This window comes from Sciurus carolinensis, chromosome 14 (genome assembly GCF_902686445.1).
Source record: "Sciurus carolinensis chromosome 14, mSciCar1.2, whole genome shotgun sequence".
NCBI lineage: Eukaryota > Metazoa > Chordata > Mammalia > Rodentia > Sciuridae > Sciurus > Sciurus carolinensis.
In genome coordinates, this window is record NC_062226.1 from 36,448,656 (window position 1) to 36,471,580 (window position 22,925).

The 22,925-nt window shown below is 38.4% G+C and overlaps 1 protein-coding gene and 1 non-coding gene across 2 annotated transcripts in view; both read left to right on the forward strand.

Annotated features, from left to right (window-relative positions):
* The window catches only part of Gne (glucosamine (UDP-N-acetyl)-2-epimerase/N-acetylmannosamine kinase), a 53,683-nt gene that overhangs the window by 26,513 nt on the left and 4,245 nt on the right, over positions 1 to 22,925 (forward strand). Inside the window, 9 exon segments of the mRNA XM_047524204.1 lie at positions 1,495 to 1,946; positions 6,566 to 6,703; positions 6,706 to 6,717; positions 9,587 to 9,799; positions 12,968 to 13,055; positions 14,305 to 14,515; positions 18,116 to 18,245; positions 18,722 to 18,943; positions 21,989 to 22,171. Of these exon segments, the coding sequence (XP_047380160.1) occupies positions 1,495 to 1,946; positions 6,566 to 6,703; positions 6,706 to 6,717; positions 9,587 to 9,799; positions 12,968 to 13,055; positions 14,305 to 14,515; positions 18,116 to 18,245; positions 18,722 to 18,943; positions 21,989 to 22,171 (1,649 nt within the window).
* Trnaa-ugc (transfer RNA alanine (anticodon UGC)) lies at positions 8,982 to 9,062 on the forward strand. Its single transcript has one exon. It is a non-coding gene; the product is annotated as a tRNA-Ala (tRNA).

Sequence of the window (22,925 nt, forward strand, 5' to 3'; positions counted from 1 at the left end):
AGAAGGGAAACTTCAATCTGATAAAGCTGTCTGTGAAGAACTGACAGCTAACATAGAATTTATGCTTTCTCCCTAAGATTGGGAACAAGGTAAGGATTTCTACTTTTCCCACTTTTCTTCAACTTTTACTGGATGTGAAATAGCCAGTGTAATAAAGTGAGAAGTAAAAATAAAGGCATAATGACTATCTTTATTTACACATGATTACTTGTATCGGAAAATCCAAAGGAGCCTACAAAATAACTGATAACTACATCTGTATGATGTAAAATGATATATGTAATGAATCCTTAGGCTGGGCTCAGTTGGCACATGCCTGTAATCTCAGCAACTCAAGGGGTAGGAGGATGGTAAGTTTGAGGCCAGTCTCAGCAATTTAGTGAGATCCTCAGGAACTTAGCAAGATCTTGCCTCAAAAAAAAAAAAAAAAAAAAAAAAATCCTTAATAATCTCACAAAATATGAAATGGATTAAGTATGAAATTGCAAAATTGTATGTATAGTGTGTTCTCAACCATGTTGAAGTATTTGCATAAAATGGCTAGAAAGAAAGATTATATTTGTTGCTGAGTAGTAGGTTTGTGAATAATTTCTGTTTCCTAATTTTAAATTAAATGTATATTATATATTTAGAAAAAAATCATATCTTTTACAATTTAGTCATAACCGGGAAACCTTAAGGCATCGAGAGTTGCTGTTATTAAAACATGAAACAATCTGGAAGCTGCATTTCATAGCCACTTTCTTTTAACTTATATTTCATTCCAAACAATTATGCTGACATTAATGTTACCAAAGAGAATTTATAGTACAGTGACATGTCAGGTATCCTGATACTCTTATTTTTTTTGGTAGAAATGAGCTTCATTTTCATAAGTAATATTTTTCCTATTACAATACATATTTCTTTTTAAAAATTGGTAAAGAAAAAAGTCCTGACCACTGTTTAAAAAAAAAAAATTCTGCCTCAGATGTTTCTCCCCCAGGTACTGACTGGAAGGGGCACAAGTGAGCATTCTAAGGTGCTATGTGTGGGGTTTTTGTTTGCTTGTTTTTTGTACCAGCAACTGAACCCAGGGGCACTTAACCACTGAGCCACGTCCCCAACTCTTTTTCATATTTTATTTTGAGACAGTCTTGCTAAGTTGCTGAGGCTGCTCCAAGTTGCTGAGGCTGGCTTTGAACTTGTGATCCTTTTGCCTCAGCCTCCCAAGTTGCTGGGATTACAGGCAAACGCCACCATGCCTGGCTGCTGCATGTGTTTATCTCAATCTGAGTGGTGGCCACAGAGGTGTTCACATAACAAAACTAATCAGGCTATAAGTACACTTGTGGAATTTGCTCTTCATTTTGTGTGTAAGTTATGCTTCAATTTGTATACTTTGTTTTAACAAGTAAAAATGTAAACATGTTTCTCCCATCAGGATTAGTGTTAGATTGCTTTTCTTGTATGTTAAGAACATGGTGTCACATCTTTATTTCTCTCCTGCTTTAGAAACACTTATCGCATGATTGAACAAGATGATTTTGACATTAACACCAGGCTACATACGATTGTTAGAGGAGAAGATGAAGCAGCTATGGTGGAGTCAGTAGGTCTGGCCCTTGTGAAGCTACCAGATGTCCTTAATCGCCTGAAGCCGGATATCATGATTGTTCATGGTGACAGGTTTGATGCCCTGGCTCTGGCTACATCTGCTGCCTTGATGAACATCCGAATCCTTCACATTGAAGGAGGGGAAGTCAGTGGAACTATCGATGACTCTATCAGACATGCCATAACAAAACTGGCTCATTATCATGTGTGTTGCACCCGAAGTGCAGAGCAACACCTGATATCCATGTGTGAGGACCATGATCGCATCCTTCTGGCAGGCTGTCCTTCCTATGACAAGCTTCTCTCAGCCAAGAACAAAGATTATATGAGCATTATTCGGATGTGGTTAGGTAAGTATGTCAGACTTATTTAGACTAATGGCTGTTTTTGTCAGAAAGTGTTGGGTGCATTTCAATTCTTTTGGAACTCATGGTTAAAATATTTCATTAGCAATCAGAAAGCTAAGGTTTGAGTTCTTAGATCTGCCCTGTGGTATGACGTTACCTTTGAAATTCACCTTTTCTGTAAAATAGGCTTATTGGATTGAGATTTTGAAAGGTACATGCTATATTTATACATGAAATGCTTTTAATTTGTTATGTAACAAATATTTAGTGAATAGTTACAAGGACAATTTCTATTATATCAAAAAGGGAAAAAGTAAACTACAAAACTGTGAATATGATGCCATTTTTATAACAGCTATAAAAATGGAAAGGCTAGGAAGTATGTATACTAGGTCATTTCTAGTGTGGGATTATGGGTGTTTTTATTTTTGGTTTTTCTGCATTTTATGTCTTAGTACAATGAAAAAAATTGTTATTTTTTCTTTTAATTCTTTTCTAACAGTATTGTTGGAATACTCAGGTGAGATAATGAATGTTGAAAGCAAATAGCAAACCAGAAGTACTTATTAATATAAGGGATTTTGATGGTTATTATTAAAAAGCGAAAGTCGTAGTTGTAGCATCAGAGTTTGTTATCTTTGTAAAACAAAGCCTTAAAGTCTGAAATTTTCAGTGGTCAATAATCTGGCTTCTTGGAAATTACCTTTTTAAAAATTTTTTTTTAGTTGTAGGTAGACACAATACTTTTATGTTATTTATTTATATGTGGTGCTGAGGATAAAACCCAGTGCCTCACACGTACTAGGTGAGCACTCTACTGCTGAGCCACAACCCCAGCCCTGGAAATTACCTTTTGATAATCAGAAATAAAGAAAACAAGTCTAAGAACAGAATGTTAATAAGTAATTAATAGTGAGAGTACCTAGGGTAAAAATCAGGACTAATCATCTATTTCAGATCTTCCTTTTCTAAAAGATAAATCCACTGAATAATGAAATTAATGAATAGGAAATTGATTTGGTGATTATGTAATCAAAGTAATTTGGTATATTTTTATGCAAATCACATTAGATCAGGAATGGAGCTGGGCTTTCCCACTAGATAAGTTTTAATGCATTCTATGTATTTCTTGTCCTTGGATAGATTTATAGTCATCAGGGAACCTGCCTAGATAATGCTGGTGGAACAAAAGTCTCTCTTCACTCCCCTTTTCATATGCTCTTAAGTAAACACTCTTGCATTCTGTTCTAATCATACTTTTAGGTTTATATATTCTTGGAAACCTTGCGTTACTGAAAAATTCCTAGAGAATAGAAAATAACCACTGGAAAGCAGAAGGCAGCAATATTGCACTTATAAGACCTAAAGTCTTATTTGGAACCATTTAAACAGTTTTTTATGGAAAGAGGGATGACAAAAACAGTGGTTATCAGGGTGTGGTCATGGAAATGAATTCTAATGGGTGCTGCTGCATCTTGCAATCCTATTTGAAGGGGGTGTGCCATAAAGATACATAGAACTTTAACCTATAAATTAACTTTAACCTATAAATTAACTGATAGGTTAATTAATTAACCTATAAATTAACTAATTGTTTTTACTGATATCTTGATAAAGTCATAATGGTTGTAGGGCTGGCTTGAAACTAGTCGTAGCTTTGTTTTGTAAAAAAGAAAATACCAGGATATAGAGCTGGAGTCATCTACCCTTGGCAATAATACATTTTATATTATATAGTATGTGCCTACTTTTTGGTTAGCAGCTTTTTATGTTGTCATTCTGCTTGCAAGAAAATAAGGTTGGGTGGGTCACTTGTGCTGCTTTGTAACCAGAACATTAATGTCCATAACAATTCGAATTAAAACATTAGCAAAGGACTGGGGCCGCAGCTCAGTGGTAGAGTGCTAGCCTAGCATGTGCAAGGCCTGGGGTTGATCCCCAGTACCAAGAAAAGAAAAGAAAGAAAAGAAAAAAATGTCCTAGTAACCAAAGACACACCATGGTAAATATAGAACCTTACAATGCAAAACAATTCCTAGTACCTTAATAGAAAGTGTTGTATGGAAGGGCTGAGGCTGCTGAGTTTAGACACAAAGGTAGGATGGTTGCAGGTTGAGCGCTGGTGCCAACTTTACACAAGATGTATCACTGCCAGGAATAAATAGCTCTGGCTCAGTGTCTTGTTTTTTCTCAAAGGTTTAAAAAAAGACATCTAGTTTTTGCTATTTTGCCAATCTTTCAAAAGAAACTGCTTAAGTGGCTCTGTATAGAACCTTAAAATGCAAAATGCAATCTCACTGCATCTGCATCATACTATGGTTATTTTCTGTGTACTACAAATGTTTCTTACACTTCAAGTAGAAGATAAATGAGAAGGATTTTGCATTTCATTTCATAATCATTGCAGATTTCATGCTAAGTTTTTTTGCAAAAAAATAGGTGTAGCCATTATGTGAATTATGCCAGTATTACTTAAAAATCATTTATTATGGGCTGGGGATGTGGCTCAGTGATAAAGTGCTTGCCTGGCATGCATGAGGCCCTGGGTTCAATCCCCAGCACCAAAAAATCAACAACAAAAAAAAAAAAAACAAAAAAAAATGTATTACTAAACTTCCTTTGGTGCAAGATTAGGATGCACAAAATATTTATGAATATATGTTAATGTGGTAACAATTATATGGTGAAATATGATATACTGGGTGTGGTGGCACATGCTTATAATCCCAGCTACTCAGGAGGCTAAAGAAGAGGAGGATCCCAAGTTCTAGACCAGCCTGGGCAAATTAGACCATCTCAAAAATAAAAAGGGCTGGGGATGTAGCCCAGTTCTTGCCTAACATGTGCAAATCCCTCGTACTTCCCTGTGCCCACTCCCCCAACGAAAAGAGAGAGAGAGAAAAAAAAATGGAAAGCTCTTATGAGGCAAACTGCCAGCATTTTTCACCCTCTTAATCTTCTGTTTGACCTTTGGCAGTAAATTGTAGCAATAAATTGTGTAAAACAATCCTTACTGGACTACAGAAGCTTCATAACATCCTCACTTTCAAAGAAAATTTGCCTCTGAAAGCCCAAGGATCAGAAAGACTTGCACTCTGTGTTTTCAAGACAGAGTCCATGGGCAAACAGAACTACCATGAAGAGTGTGGGTGAATGGGCCTTGCAGTGAGATCATGTTCCTCCATAGCAGCTGCCTGTTTACATTAGTGTTCTTTGAATTCTACTGTGAGGAATCCTGTATGAATAACTCAATTGTTATATTGAAGCCTAACATCTTCCTTCCATCTGTTGGTCATGGATGAGTTAATTCGCATTATGGAAACAGAACTTACAACGGGACAGACTTATCCCTGTGGTCAGATTGCAGCAATATGTAGTATTTCCATATTCTTTATGGTGAATGCACTTCTTTTATTGCCACTCCTTCTCCCAAGTTTTTAATTATCTTTCAAATAATTTCTTTCTAATGGTTGTGACCTATATCTAGTAGATTGCCTGAATTTATGGTGATCTCATGTTTGAGACGTAAGTTAACTGTAACTAAGAGGCTGTTTCCATTATGATTTTTTTTTCTTTTTTCTTTCTTTCTTTTTTTTTGAGACCAGGTCTCCCTCTGTTACTCAGGTTGGTCTTGAACTTCTAGGTTTGAGGAGTCCTCCTGCTGAACTCTTGAGTAGCTGGGAGTATAGGTGTACACCACAACCAGTTTTCCTCTGATCTTTTAAATTCTTGTATTTTATAGTTTCCAGTAGATTATTCAGGCCTTTAGTACTTTTTCTTACTAAAAATAAGTAAATAATAATAATAATAATGACAACAACACAACAACCATTATATTTCTTCCTCCTCCCCGTTTAGAAGCTAATATAGGACCAGTAAGTTTTCAAAATAAAAATTTGGAGTTAAAATGGTATTTTAAATCAAATACTACTAAAGATTCTAATGCAGTAAAAATCCTTCTTTATCATTAATCATAACGTAATTAGTGGAGCTCATTTTCAGTTTTATGGGGTAGTACAGGCCCTGTGATAGGTGTTGTGTGGTGTTTGGCATAGCACTATCAGCCTGAACCTTTTACACTTTACTTGCTGAGGAATGTCTTGGTATCCCAGCCTAATGATGAATGAAGTCTTTCAGCAGAATCAGAAACACTTGGCATTTGTTGAATCTGGTGGGTGATGGTTTGGGAGAGCAAATGTGCATTATGTCAGATATTCTTAATGATCATTCAACCTCTGAATACCCCAATTTATAACATATTATTATTAATAAGTAATGCTGATTATTGATTAGAAACATTAGTTAGAAATTTGGAATAGTCATGTTTTCTAGGACTTTAGACTATTTTGGATTTTAAAACAATGAATGTCTAGTTCCTGCTATTTACAAGTATATTTTACATTTGTGGTAGCAAGAATCTGTAAAATGTTGTTTGCTGATTCCTTGTTGTTATTTAGTTCTTATCATTTGATCCTAATATGGATGACCTGCTTAGAAAGTGACAAATTGTTTTTACTTTAGAATTTTAAAAGCAGACTTTAGGGTCTTACTTTTTAGAATTTGCTGCTTCTTCTTAAGTTTCATAACTAATGAAGCAATGTGGTTTGGTTTTCTTTAAACAGGTGATGATGTAAAATGTAAAGATTACATTGTTGCACTACAGCACCCTGTGACCACTGACATTAAGCATTCCATTAAAATGTTTGAGTTAACACTGGATGCACTTATCTCATTTAACAAGCGGACCCTAGTTCTGTTTCCAATATTGATGCAGGTAATTGACCTTGAAAATGAAATCATGCCACTTACCTTTGCAAATTTTATGTTTCTGTTACCTCTTCTCTTGGATGCCTTCCTACTCACCCATCTTATCATTGAAGGCTACTCTATTCTGATATGCATTTCAATTTTCCAAGAATTACCTATTTTGCTATAGATCAGAGTTGTGATTTTTTTTTGTCAACTTGGTAGAAATTTAATAAGAAAATAAATACTTAAGAAAAAAAGTCTAATGTCCACCTTACCCTCATGGTTAGTTTCTCGCCTCGTTTCAACCAACCAGAAATTGTAAGAGACACAAGACTTAAATCTTAGAAGTCTAGGAAAATAATGATTCCACTGACTATAGTAAAATAGCCATTATTACTATTTCTTGTTTTCTTTCTTATTTATGTTAGGTATACCTTAAAGTAATCTTGAGCTTAAGCAGTTTGGATCTGGAATCCCCAACCAGTTGATGCTTAAGCCTGCCCTCGATAATCACCTGCTGATGGATGGTACTGTGAACTTGGGTGCTAGTGAAACCTTAGGCATGTTAGCTGGGGTATAAGATATAAATGAGAAATACCAGAGCAGGGTCTTACACTGAGGAATTTTCAAATACTGGCTATTTTTAGCTGACAGTACTCAAATTTCTCAGCTCTTAGCATTTTTTTGGTAAAGGAGACAGGACCCAGCCAGGCACAGTGGCACATGCTTGTAATCCCAGCAACTTGGGAGGCTGAGCAGGAAGATCACAAGTTCAAGACCAGCCTCAACAACTTAGCAAGGCCCTAAGCAACTCTGAGATTATCTCAAAATTTAAAAAGAGTTGTAAATGCAGCTCAGTGGCAAAGCATCACTGTGTTCAATTCCCAGTACCAAAAAATAAATAGATAAATAAATAAAGGGAGGACCTTTTATCTGCAATGCCAAAATGTCACAATCTTGCTCTGAAAGAATCCTTCTCTTATGTTCCTTTAATAATGTTTTCTGTTAGGGGAAACAAAATAAGTGTTAGGGGTTTAGGGATGTTGCCCAGTGGTAGAACACTTGACTTAATACTACTGATCCTTCTCTAACCCTTGAAATTCTATATAAACATGTATAATATGTTTATGTATCTCTCAATTATATTTTCTGTTTGTAATATACTTTCCTAATTGTATATACTTTAGAAGAGATATTTTTCCTTTATAAAATCCCCAAGATTTAAAGGAATTTTTTAGCTCCTTATTATTATTATTATTATTTTATTTTTGTGGGGTTCTTTCCTTTGTCTTTTCTTTTTTGGAACTGGGGATCAAACCCAGGGTTTTGCAAATGTGTGGCAAACGCTTTGCTGCTGAGCTACATCCCAGCCCAAGGCCCAATGGTTTAAAGGTGAATATTTAAATCATGTCTGCTTGCTTCTGATCTCTATGTTTTTTTGGGTTTGTTTGTTTGTTTGTTTACTGGTACTGGGGATTGAACCCAGAGGTACTTTACCACTGAGCTACGTCCTCAGCTTTTTAATTATATTTTATTTTGAGACAGGGTCTTACTAAGTTGCCAAGACTGGCCTCAAATTTGTGATTCTTCTGCCGCATCACCTGAGTTTCTAGGATTATAGGCATGTATCACCTTGCCCAGCTTTATGGAGTTTTTGATGAGATGTACATAGGGGACAGTAAGGAAATAAGTATGAAGGTATCAATCACTTTTATCATTTTCTGGCTTTGTGCCCAGTTCCCCATGGTAGGAAACTTTCTGGAAAATTGGATTAGTGCTTGTGGTTTAAGCTTAAGGTTAAAGATAAGCATTTAACCGAACAGTAGTACCTTTCCTGTGTCATGTACTACAGTAATTATAGATGGTGACTAGAATACTTTGGCAAGACTGTATGCACAAAGAAGTGACCAGGCCCACTCCAAGGAGTTAGGCCTTGAGCCCATTTACCTATCTTGCTACATAGTGAAAGTTAAAAAGAGAATAGATGGCATGCACTGCTTCTGTTAAGCAGTAGCTCCTGCCCACTGGTGGGCATAATATGGTCACTGTTCTACCTTTCAACCCATTGGATGAGCAACTTTCCCTTCCTTGTCTAGGAGAGGATGATAGAGAAGCAGAAAGAGAGGTAGAAAATATTGCTTTTCCCTCAAATATCTTTAAATTTTCTTAAAATCATGCATTTAAAATATTGGACTGTGTGTAGCTGAGTGGTAGAATGCTTGCTTAGCACATGCAAGGCCCTAAGTTCAATCTTCAGCACTGCAAAAAGTTTTTTTAAAAAATGTTCACTGTGGGCTGGGGATATAGCTCAGTTGGTAGAGTGCTTGCCTTGCAAGCACGAGGCCCTGGGTTCAATCCCCAGCACCACAAAAAAAAAAAAAAAAAAATGTTCACTATGGTATCAGAATCAATTTGAATTTTCTTGGAGTTTAGCCCACACAGGTGGGAGTGCTGTCCAGTTGAGCTATTGTTAGTGTAAATATGAGCAGAATCAGGCAGAGGTTTTTTGATGGATGTCCCTGGGGTATGGAGAACAAGACCTTTCCATTTAGGATCTCCAGATTAAGGGACATAGATTATAGGCCTGGGTTTAGCTTTTAATTGTTGTTTAAGGTAGAGGTTTTTTACTGGGGCATTAATAAAAGTATTTGCTTTGTTGAATTTTGTTTCAAAAGCTCCAACTGCTACCGTTTGAGTTCCTAGATGAATTGAAGTAGAGAGCTAGCCAGACGTTTTAGATGCTCATCATTCATGAAAAGACTGGTTAAAATTATTACCCCAATAACTGGTATGAGTTTTTATGGAGATTTCCTTATTGGGGGGAATACTTTCTAATGGAAATGGTTTCTTTGTCTCACACACCATTTAACAGTTGGTGTTCTTCATTTTCACAGGGAGCAAAGAGATGGTTCGAGTGATGCGGAAGAAGGGCATTGAGCATCATCCCAATTTTCGTGCAGTTAAACATGTCCCGTTTGACCAGTTTATACAGCTGGTTGCCCATGCTGGTTGTATGATTGGGAATAGCAGCTGTGGGGTACGAGAGGTTGGAGCTTTTGGAACACCTGTGATCAACCTAGGAACGCGTCAGATTGGAAGAGAAACAGGTGTTTACCTTTGCTTATATCTCAGTTGACTAGGCTTTCTATATTTCTATGAGTTATCATAAGGTATGCTTATATTGGTGCTAAGCATATATTTTTGGGAGTGAATGAGGTAAATGACTAATAGCTTAAATCTAGAAATAGTCTAGAAATAGTACATGGCAATTACCAAGTATTTGAGCTCTATTTATACTTTTATTGTCTTTAAAATATCAATTAGAGTTAAGTAGTTCTTAACTATAATCTTTGATGGCTGTATTTAAGAGAGAATGTGGTTAAAAAAAAAGAAAAAACAATGTGGTTGAATGTGTCATGAGCATATGACACATACTTTACTACTTTCATACTATAGTCATGAGTAAATGACATACAGTATACTGCTCTTTCATTTTCTGGGCCTCGTGGAGTCTCTTCAGTCAGTTCTTTAAAGCATGGCAAGGTGCTCCTTAATACCTAAGGTATCAGGATTATTAATATACTAACTGAAGTAGATCCTGTTTTTAACATTAGTCCAAGTTCTAATGCTATCTACATGCAAATATATATCTGTAGCTAATAGAAAAATGTATGTCATTAATAGAAAAATAGAACCAGTGAGACTAGTTCCAGCTCTGCTCTTTCTTCTGCTCTTTGTAACTCCTCCTCTTTCTATTACCTTTAGATCATCTCTCATTCCCAGAACATTACTTCGCTCCTCACTTCATAAATAGAAGCTGTGAGATGGGAATTCTTTCAAATTCATTAAAATGTCATGCCATATGCTAGACTGTGGGATTTGTTAGTAAACTGGACCAACAAGGACTGAGCTCTCATAACTTAAATGTCGTGGGAGGGGAGATAGATTATAAACAGACAGAAAAATGTCAGCAATTCTGTGTGTCATACTGAGGTAATGTGATAGGCTGTACTGGGTTGGTAAGGGAAGACCTCTTTGAGAAAATGACACTTAGGCTGAGATCTGAATGACAGAGTCAGTTGTGTGAAGAGCTGGGAGAAGCAGAGGGAACAGCCAGTGTGATGCCCTAAGGTGGGAACAAGTTTGATGTGTTCGAGAAACGGAAGAGCCAGTGTGGCTGTAAAGTAGCGAGCAAAAGGCAGAGAAGGGGGCAGACTTCTGTAAGCCACAGTGTTGGCTTACAAAACTTGTAATTTTTTCTAAGTATTTTGGGAAGCCAGTTAAGGGGAGAATGGTATGATATGGCTTGCATTTTGGAAAGATGACTCTGGGTGCTTGGGGAGAGAGTGGAGTGTGATGGGGCAAGAGGTGGAGCAGGGAGACAGACAGGAGCTGTTTCAGTTGTGCAGCTGAGAGAGAATAGTGACTTAGGCTAAATGGTAGTACTGGAGATGAAGAAGAATTGATTTAGGTCTTGTTATAGTATTTGCTATTGCTTGGACATGGGTTGTAAAAGAAAGGAATCAATAATCTTGCCTAGATTTTTATATTGAGCAGTGCAGGATAGTTTCCAGATGAGGGAAAGGAACAGATTTGGAGGAAATGGAATTTAGAATTCTCTTATGACTGTCTTAAGTTTCACATGTCCATTAGATAACCAAAGCAGAGATGGCAATAAGCAGCTCAATAGTTCCAGGGAGAGTTAGGGTTGGAAGTAGAAATTTGAAAGTCATTGGCATATGGATGGTTATGTAGTTAGGACATTAGTTTAGCTGCTGTCACAGAGACTTCTATCTGGTGGTTTCTCTAGCTCGAGTCTGTATTTTAGCCATTAGGAAGGAGAAAAGGAGGGGAACTTGCCCTTCCCTTTAAAGACATGACTTGGAAGTTGCAAATACTTCTCATATTTGCCAGGACCTAGTCACATGGCCATACTTAGCTAGTCTTTGGCTGGGTGATAAGATGTTAAAAATTCCATTTCTAGTATAAAAAAGAAAGATGTCAAGGATAATGGCATTCTGCTATAGATGGTATTTAAAACCAAGGATTAAATGAAATCAGCCAGGTAGCGTTGGTAATAAGGACAGAATGGAGCCGAGGACCAACCTGGAGCTCTTCAACATTAAGAGTTTTGGTGAAGAGGAAAGGCTAGCAAGGAAAATGAAAAGGGCTGGGTGTGTTGGTGCATGCCTGTAATCTCAGCAACTCAAGAGGCTGACGCAGGAGGATCCTAAATTCAAGGCCAGTCTTAGCGACTTTGCGAGATTGTCTCAAAATAAAACAAATAAATATAAAGGTCTGGGGATGTAGCTCAGTGATAAAGCACCCCTGGGTTCAATCCCCAGTAACAAAAAAAAAAAAAAAAAATTGAAAAGGAACTGACAGTGAGATCAGAGGAAAATGAGAGTATGACATCATTAATCCCCAGAAAATACTGTTTTGAGGAGGTGGTGTTGAACACTGCTGGGAGTTAAGTATGATGTGAAAGGAAAGAATTGAACACTGGATTTGGCAATGTGGTCTGCATCTTTCTGCCTCCACACTTACATAAATGTACATGCCCATTCAGGACGCCTGTCCTTTATAGTGTGTGTGTATGTGGTGGGGGTCGGGGAGAGTGTGTGTTCTCCTGCCTGCCCACTGCTCATCCTTCCACCTACGCTCTCAGTCCCCACCACTCCTGCCTTCTCAGGGACTTGCCCATCAGGCATCGTTTCTCTTCGATGAATGTTTAACCTCCTCATCTGAAACTTGCTTTGGCCTCTCGAATCTTAAAAACAATATAAAACAACCTCTCCTTTGACCTACATCCCCTCTCCACTCTTCCACTTTTCTTAGCCAAACCTGTTACAACATGACCATTCTCACAATATTCCTCTCACACTGGTCACATTGATTAGTGGAGAGAAAGTGACTTCCTGAACAGTTCACTGGCCTTTGAATGGCCAATCCTACCTGACCAGCTGATTGAGTGACTGGCTGAGGAGATGGAAGGCAGGGAAGGTTGAGAGTGGACTTGACAGATGACTAGGCAAGTTGTACGTGGATTCTGGATTAATCCACCCTGTTTAGTGCAATTAACAAACAAAACCATGATTTATTCTCTTTGGGAATAAAGAACTCTAGTGCTCTTCAGTGTTTGATATGTGGAAATCTTGCAAGCTCTGCAGTCCTCTGAGTTTTAGGACTAAATTATGAATACAGCACACTGCTAACTTCTTTATTCTTTAGAGATTCCACATCCAAACCATTATAATGTGTCATGATTTACCTAGGGGAGAATGTCCTTCATGTCCGGGATGCTGATACTCAAGACAAAATATTGCAAGCACTGCACCTTCAGTTTGGTAAACAGTACCCTTGGTGAGTATACGACCTCTTTTAAAAGGTGATTTAAAAGGGGAAATATTTCAGGCACCACTTTAAAGCTGCAGTGGACCAGTGTTTAGTCCTCTTAACAGCTTTTCTTCTGATGCGCAGAGCTCCCTAGCTGCTGGCGAGACAAGGATGGCAAGTGTCACACCCCTTAGGTGCTCTCCCAGGGGCTCCAATGTAGAAATTTATTTTTTTAACTTGTCTCAGTTAATTATATAGTACTTTGGCTAGGAAATACTATTTTAACCTGATTTGACTTTCTGGAAGTATTAGAAAATAGTGTGACAAATTTTCTTTAAAAATATTCTAGTTCAGCATTTCGATTAATTTTGGTTGTCCTCCTTTCTATTTCAAATTGATGAATTTTCTCAGAAAGGTAAAGCTAAAACTTCTAAAAAAAAAAGCAAAAAAAAATGCAGGTACTTACTCTGTTGCTGAAGAGATCCAGATGTCATTTTATTTTATTTATTTCTGTATAATTATGATTTTTAATTTTTTAATTGACATATAACATTATAAATCATTTATCATGTATGTGATGCTTTGAAATAAACACGTGTACACACGTATTGCAGAGATGTTATTTTATTTTGTTTTATGTATTTATAAATTATATTTTGTAATGCTGGGGTTTCAAACCCAGGACCTCAAGCATGCTAGGCAAGCACTGTTCCTCTGAGCTACACTCCCAGCCTAGACATATTATTTTATTAAAAAAAATTTTTTTTTTACTTATACATGATAGTAGAATGTATTTTTACATATTATACATATATGGAGTATAACTTCCCATTCTTGTGGTTGTACAAGATGTGGAGTTACACTATTCATATATGAACATACGAAAGTTATATCCGACTGGTTCTACTGTCTTTCCAATTCTCATCTCCCCTTCCTTTCCCCCATCTCCCCTGTCCAATTCGGTGAACCTTCACTTCCTCCAACCCCCATTGTGAGTCGGCATCAGCATATTAGAGAGAACATTTCACCTTTGTTTTTTGGCATTGGCTTATTTCACTTAGCATGATAGCCTCCATTTCCATCTATTTACTGCCAAATGCCATAATTTCATTCTTCTTTATGGCTGAGTAATACTCCATTGTGTTTATGTACCACCCAGACAGGTTATTAAACAGAAGGAGCACAAACTATTTTAACCTAAACTTTTAGAATTCATTAAAACCCACCCTCAACATCTCTTAATGTATAGTTAATTTAATTGTTTTGGATATTGCAGTTCAAAGATATATGGAGATGGAAATGCTGTTCCGAGGATTTTGAAGTTTCTCAAATCAATTGACCTTCAAGAGCCACTACAAAAGAAATTCTGCTTTCCACCTGTGAAGGAGAATATTTCTCAAGATATTGACCATATTCTTGAAACTCTAAGTGCCTTGGCTGTTGATCTTGGTGGAACAAATCTCCGAGTTGCAATAGTTAGCATGAAGGTAAGCTTACTGTTCAGCTCATAATTTTGAAATTGAGTCTTAAAATGTACTGTTGGAAGATAGGATAGACATATACAAGAGAGTGTGTGATCATTTGCCTATATTATTGGTTTTGGATCTATTACAATGTTTGTCTGGTTTATCAACTATTAACATTTCAAAGAAGTAAATTCTCAGGGAATCCATGGTTAGATTTGATCAGCAATGGGGAGACAGACATCTTTAGGCATCAGAGAGGGCTTCTGTCACTCAGGAGACTTGAAAGTCTATGTTTAGTCACAAGGAGTGGAGTGTGAAGTATGCTGATCACCATCTCCAACCAGCTGAGAGCACTTGCACCTGCGCAAGGTGAAAGAAGTTGCTTCTTCTCTCGGGTACTGTCAGATGCAAGCATTCTCCATTTTTAATTTTTATAAGTATATTCTTTATTGAATAGAGTACATCTTTATTAACTAGACCAGTACCATAGCATTGACAGGCTGAGAGCGTCTTCCTAAAAGTAACAAGCTATGGTAAAATGCTCTTGTAAAGACTTGATGAGGAAAAACCTTTGAAATATTGTAGATATAAAATTTCAGGAGTGCATGAGAAATAGCAAAGATTTTAAAAACAAAGATACAGGAAGCTTGTTAATATCATTAATCAAATACAGAAAAGCAAAGCAAAACATACTTTTCCTAAGAGAAACCAAAAGGCCTCTCTTAGGGGTTTTTTTTGCAGGACCAGGGATCAGACCCAGGGCCTTGCCCATGTTAGGCAAGTGCTCTATCACTGAGCTACACCCCCATCCCCATGAGTACTTTCAAAAGAGTTAATAGAACAATATTTTCTTAACCTGAAAAGGATTTCTTTCTTATCAATGGCCAGCATCCTTTGTGAAATTCTAGAGGCATTCCTGTTGAAATCCAGAAAAAAAAAATATTTTTTTGCGACATTATTTAACATAATTCTGAAAATTATGGAGAGACTAAAATAAGGAACAGCAAAAACAGAGATTGTGGACAGAATAAAAAATATTGTCTAGACAATATGAAGAAATCAACTAGCTTGTAAGGTTAAATAAGACAATCAAGTAACATGGTTGCATATTATGAAAAATATGTAAGTATCAATAACATTCTATCTAAGTGAAATTTTAGACAAAGATTTGAGTTTTCCTTTAGGTAGTGTTTGTCAACTCCCCTGTATATTAGCATTATCTGGAAGCTTTAAGTAAACAGATGCCTAAGTCCTGCCCCAGACTAATTAAATTGGAATCTCTGGGGATGGGTGGGCCTATCAGTATTTATTTATTTATTTTATTTTTTAAAATTTTTATTGTAAACAAATGGGGTGCATCTTGTTGCTCTGTACATGAAGTAAAGGCATACCATTTGTGTAATCATACATTTATATAGGGTAATGGTGTTTGATTCATTCTGTTATTTTTTTCCTTCCCCCCACCCCTCCCACCCCTCTTTTCCCTCTATACAGTCCCTCCTTCCTCCATTCTTACCTCCCTCCCGCCCCCCCATTATGTATCATAATCCGCTTATCAGCGAGATCATTCGTCCTTTGGTTTTTTTGAGATTGGCTTATCTCACTTAGCATGATATTCTCCAATTTCATCCATTTGCCTGCAAATGCCATAATTTTATTATTATTTATGGCTGAGTAATATTCCATTGTATATATATACCACAGTTTCTTTATCCATTCATCATCTGAAGGGCATCTAGGTTGGTTCCATAATTTGGCTATTGTGAATTGAGCAGCTATGAACATTGATGTGGCTGTTAAGAGTAGATTCTGATGCACAGTGAGGCTGAGAAATACTCCTCTAGGTTGATTTTTTAAAAAATTTTAATTTGATCTTTCTAGTTATACATGACAGTGTGTTTTGACATGTCACATGTACGTGGAGTATAACTTCCCATTTCTGTGGTTGTGCATGATGTGGGATTCATCTATGTATTCATCTATGAACATAGGAAAGTTGTGTTCAATTCATTCTACTGTCTTTCCCATTTCCATCCCCCTAGGTTAATTTTTAATGACTATTGTTAGTAATAGTTTTCACCCTTGTATCGATATGTAAAGATCCCTTAGTAACAATAGAATTTAAAGAGAAAAGGAGACTCTATTCAAAACAACTCCTGAAGAATAATCAAAACCAGAAAACTGTGATATACATGAAGAAAACTGTAAAACTTTCTATAAAGCCCTAAAAAAGTGTCCTTGGTGAAAGTGCTGAATATTTTTAAAATGTCAGCAATTCCCAAATTGGATTATAAATTTAACATAGTTCTAGTCAATATTCCAATGGGATTTTAAAAGTTGAATAAAATTATCATGAATCACAGGGTTTTTTAAAAAAAGTTTAGCATTATTGTGAAGCTAATACACAAGTGAGCTAGGTGTGGCAGGACCCCACCTGTAATCCTAGCTACTCTGGAGGCAGAGGCAGGAGGATCACAAGTCTGAGCAAGAGTCCCTGTCTCAAAAAGAGCTGGGATCAAGACTTGAACAAAACACTAATATCGTTTCTAAGAGCTCAAGGATCTCTTCTTTGGGCATGACCCCAATACCCATTAAAGTGTGCACTGGGGCAAATTAAAGGCTGTGTAGAAATTCCTGTTTGTTCCAACAAACACCTAAAGATAGGCCTTCTGTCTGCCTTCCATTATAGGAAGCAGGAGCCTAACTTCCAAAAGCAGCAATTAATTAACCCAGGTGGGTTACACAGACCAGCCCACATCCTGCTTTTATAATTTTTACTTCCTTGACATTACTGAGCCTCTCATCACTTGTCTTACATTCTCTTTAGTCGCCTCTATGCAAATTAAGGTTGTTTACACCTTTTTTTCTTAGTGCAATAATATATCACTGACTAAAATATTTCCTTACCAATTACTTAGCATGCTGAAGGTCTTCGGTTCATTCCCAGTACCAAAAGAAAATGATAAAAATACACAAGTGATGGGCTGGGGATACAGCTCAGTTGGTAGAGCCTGCCTCGCAAGCTTAAGGCCATGGGTTCAATCCCCAGCACCACAAAAAAAAAAAAAAAAAAAAAAAGAAAAGAAATATTTCCAAAATATTTTTGGAAAAAATATGAAAATAGGAATAATTAAGAGGGATTAACCCTGTTTAATGTTAAAACATATCAAAAAGCACAGTAATTTAAACAATGTGCTCAGCATGGAAATTTATCTTAGTAAACAGGATTGGCTTCAGTGGCAGGGGATGGTTAAAATTTAAATAGGATAACTATTTAGTTGCCTTAGTATTTAAACAAAAAAAATTTGTCAGTTGAAAAGAGTAAAATATGACCTTTTAATGAATGAGATTCAGATTAGCCAACATTCACCTTAAGCTTAAGAAAGGGACCCATTTCATTGACTGTGGATTTGTTGCTGCAACAACTGTATATCAACAACTCTACATCAAGATGGAGTCCCAAGAAACTACTTGGACTTATTCCAGGGCTGTCTGGAGCCAGAGAGGGCTCTGTCCCCAGTCATCCAAGTGCGCAACGCCTGTGCTGTAGCATTGTCTGATTGATAGTATGTGCCTTAGCTAAGACTAGTGAGGTAGATCTTACTGTTTTTTCTTTTGTAGGGTGAAATAGTTAAGAAGTATACTCAGTTCAATCCCAAAACCTATGAAGAGAGGATTAATTTAATCCTACAGATGTGTGTGGAAGCTGCAGCAGAAGCTGTAAAACTGAACTGCAGGATTTTGGGAGTAGGTAAGATTATAAATTACAGATCCAAGAAATACTCATCTTAATGTACAGTCTACTAAGTTCTGATGTTTGACTGAACATCGTGTCATGGTCTGCCTTGTGTGTAGATGGCTCTGGTCCTGTTTGTAGGCCTGAAGCATGGTGACTTCCTGGGATGCAGCAGATAAGCATTATGGGAGAAGCACTGATGTTTCTATAAATCTATGGGGAGCTATAGATTTAGTTCAGAACTGTCTGGTATTTCCTTGTAGTCCTTGGCAATGTTTGTGTTGAGATCTCGAGTCTATTAACGTGTGTGTGTGGGGTGGTGGTGGTGGTGGGTTTTTGTAGTGCTGGGGGTTAAACCCTGGGCCTTGGCAAGCAGTTGTACCAATAAGCTGCATCGCCAGCCCTACTTTGTGTTCTGAGCTAAGAAAGTTGGCATGCTTCTTAAGATTGCTCATCGGAATTCTTTTCCTTGTGTTTGTGGTGGAGCTCAGGCATTTCCACAGGTGGTCGTGTAAATCCTCAGGAAGGCATTGTGCTGCATTCAACCAAACTGATACAAGAATGGAACTCCGTGGATCTCAGAACCCCCTTGTCTGACACTTTGCATCTCCCCGTGTGGGTAGACAATGATGGCAATTGTGCTGCCATGGCAGAAAGGAAATTTGGCCAAGGAAAGGGACTGGAAAACTTTGTTACGCTTATCACAGGCACAGGTAAGAAGAGGAAGTGGGGAGTTAGAATGTGTGTGGGGACACATCTCTGCCTTAGCCTTCAACTTCCAGCTTGAGTAGATCCTGAAGGTGAACCACAGGTGAGAGCTTAAGGCTCTCCCAAGTTTTTTCTGGACATTTGTCCAGCACTAGGCATGCCTGTGGCCTTCTAAATTTCTAGGAACTTCTCAGACCTCGTCAGAGTTCTTATTCCCCAAAACTTCTCGTTCTTCAGCTTTTGCTCCTGGTCTTTTTGTCTATTAAATGTCTCAGCTGCTTTGTTCTAGGCACCAGAGACTAATACATTTTGCCTTTAAATGCTTTTTACTGACACCCGTGTACAACTGCCCTCAGCACTGGAATAGTTCCCAGTTAGGTGAGAGATAAGGAAACTCTTGGAACTGGTCCTCCAGGGAACTACCAGATAAGTCAAAACCACCACAGTTTTTTGAGAACAAGTTGATTCTGCTTCCTGAGGAATTGGTATCTATATGCCAGAACTGGGAATGTTCAAGGTCACTTCCAAAGGAGGGAGTGGATAATGGGACCAGGGTAAGTTAAATTAAAAATCAGACTTACTGAGATTAGCTGTTTTCCTTCTTTCCTTCCATGTTGTAAACTTTTGGTTAAGTTTCTGGAGTTGTAAAACAAGTTGATTCTGACATTCTTGCCACTTTATTCATTGCTTAAGTGGTAGGATGGATTTTTGGAGTGCCCTACCCTTGTCATTTTCATTGACATCCTAATTTGGTTTTCCTCTTTTTTTTAATTTTATTTTTATCATATATATTTGAGGTAGACAATTTTATTTTTAAATGAGGAAACAGATCTAGTAAGTAGTTAGGTTTGGGGTTAGAACATGCCTAATCTTAACACCGGTGTGTGCTCAAACTCTCCACTATACTACTGCCCCTTTGAGCTCACACTTTGGCTTATATACTTCTTCCCTTTTCTCAGATGTGGTTTTAGATAACTTGGATACCATTAATACGCTGCAAATCAGAGGGGTGAGGGTGCCAGATAGGAGGACAGCTCTTAAAAACAGAACTTACTAAGCTAAGATCCCCTTTATTCCTTAGTAATTCCTAAACTCATTAAGAAGATAATTGTTTATATTCAAAACATTTGAATTGGATTTTTAGTTATAGCATTGTCAAGAAGAGACAAAATCATATTTCATGTTCTCTCCTTCAGGAAGCAGGTGGTGTGTGGTATATTTTAGATTGTTTTATCTTGGCTTTCCCTTAAGCAAAAGCCTGAGTTGGGTGCAGTGGCACAGCACTCAGGAGGCTAGGGCTGGAGGATTGCAAGTTTGAGGCCAGCCTCAGCAATTTAGCAAAAACCCTGTCTCAAAAAATAATAAGGCCAGTCATGTATAAGTAATAAGAATGAATTTTTTAAAAAGAAAGAGTCAGAAATAAGTGAAGAAAAGAAAAAAATAATAATAGTAAGGCTGGGTGTGGTGGCACATGCCTGTAATCCCAACAGCTTGGGAGGCTGAGGCAGGAGGATCCTGAGTTCAAAGCCAGCCTCAGCAATGGCAAGGTGCTAAGCAACTCAGTGAGACCCTGTCTCTAAATAAAATACAAAAGAGGGCTGGGGATGTGGCTCAGTGGTCAAGTGCCCCTGAGTTCAATCCCTGGTACCAAAAAATAAAAATATAAGGACTTGGGTGTATCTGAGTGGCAGAGCAGCCCTGGGTTCCCTTCCAAGTACTGGGGGTAGGAGGAGAAGCAGAGCCTGAGGACCATGCGGGTATTTTCTTTAGGAGCTGAACCTGAGAAGCAGGAGGGAGTGGGAAAAGTGAAGCAGACGAGGAAAGCCATTAAAGGAAGCATCAGAATGGCCTCAGGGCCAGTGGGGGTTGAAATCTCCCAGAACCTGAAAAAGTCTACAGAGTCCAGAATTGTTCCCTTGTAGTTGCTGGCTTCTGTCTGACCCGGCGAAGGAACTGTGCTTCACAGCTGACTGGGCTCTTACGGGGGCGTGGGAGAAGCCATTGCACACAGACAGGCAGCGTGTGCTTGAGGGGATAAGCCCTCAACGCTTGGTGAGCCAGGCGCCCAGAACTCTCTGCTGTTTGAAACCACAGTGAACTACGCGATGGGACACAGGTATCCAAAGATCTGCTAAAAATATTTCCTTTCAAAATGCTGCCAAATAAAGTTTTGGTGCTTACTAAGTATCAACAGTTTAGAAAAACAGGCATTATATAGAATCTCACATTTGAAAACTGCTAAACAGCTGAGGCATTGCCACATCATAGTTTTTTCTTTTTTTTCCCCACATGATGAACTTTATTTTATGCGGACAAATCGCACCCACTCGGGGAAAGGGGAAAGGAAAAGAAGAAAATGGCACAGGGTTTCTCCTCAGTTATCGGAATTTCGCGGGCTGGGAGGAACCAATCGCGGAGGAGAATTATTACAGACTGACTGATGCCAATGACATATTAGAACTTAATGTGGGAGGCAGGAAGATTACGGCAACGTAAGCCGGAAATTCCTGTAACGGGAGAGGCGGGCGTAGTGCAGATTGACAGGTGGGTTGGGAGGCCAGGTTCCTGTTAACGGGAGAGGCGGCATAAAGCAGATTAACGGGTGGTTGGGAGGCCAGATTCCTTACATTTCCACATTTCTTTTTTTTATAAAAAATAAAAAATTTTGCTCTCCAGTTCTTTTTGAAACCTTCTCTCTCTTTCCTGCCTAGGTGACTGGGGTTGGTTTTGCAGTTGAGATGTAAAAAGTTCATTCTACTTCTAGGCTTCCAAAGGCAGATGATTTTCATGGACTTCATTTTCTTGATTTGACTGATCTGTTTCTACACTAACTGCCTGTTCCCAATTCTGACTTCATTTACCCCTCTAATACTAGGAACTCCTTTACTGCTGTAGGGAAAAGGGGTGATGACCGATCTGACTTCTTCGAGCTGGAAGTGGACAGCGTGGGGCAAGCAGTTTGGAGGTTCCTTTTTAGAAATCAGGTCAATTGAGGGGTTCATGGTAGAAGTCTGGTTGTGGGCACATCATATTTTTTTGTCTCAATGCAGGAATTGGTGGTGGGATCATCCATCAGCATGAGTTGATCCATGGAAGCTCCTTCTGTGCTGCAGAACTTGGCCACCTTGTTGTGTCTCTGGATGGGCCTGACTGTTCCTGTGGAAGCCATGGGTGCATTGAAGCATATGCTTCTGGAATGGCCTTGCAGCGGGAAGCCAAAAAATTGCATGATGGTTGGTACCTTTCTCCTTGGGATTAAGTAACCAAAGAGTAGACAGGTATCCAGAGAGTCAGGACTTCTAACCTTTCCACTCCCTAGAGAAAGAGCAGGGCTCCCTCCTGATGCTCCTCTGAGCTTGGCCCCGACCCAGAGTAACTCTCTTCCTCTCCAGGGGTAGAGGTGAGTAGGGGCCTAGAGGTCCAAGACATCAGGGACAGTTTCTTTCAGTTTTGGTTTCTCAGCCATTAGCACAGGGCAGGTACTTACTAAACATTTTAATTAAGCAATAAATGAAGACCTTACAGTTTCTGAACTGAGACCTCTTTGAATTAAAGCTGTTTCTAGACATGTTATGCAAGTCAGGATGGAGAGATTCACTTAGTGGCATTATTACATACTGTGCCAAAGCCACTGAGCATGATGGCCAAGGAACACCAATGCAGGTAAGCAGGACGCTGCAGGTGCCTCCTCACTCTCCGCACAGGGAGGGAGTGCCAGGTGCCTTCCTGGGAGTTGAACCACAGATCCAGGGAGTTAACCAGGCAAGCGTGGTGGCCAGGGGAGCTCCTCTAGGCATGAAAACAGTGGTGTGGATGCATAAAGGGCAAGACCGAGCATAGTGTAGCAGGAGAAAAGCTCAGATCTGAATTTTAAAGATTCTTTACTAAACTACTAACTTGGTAGTTGATTGGAAGATGGCTTTAAGTGGGATGGTTCTGGAGTGACTTTCAGTTTTCTGATTGGACAGCTCAGGGTTGGGAATATAA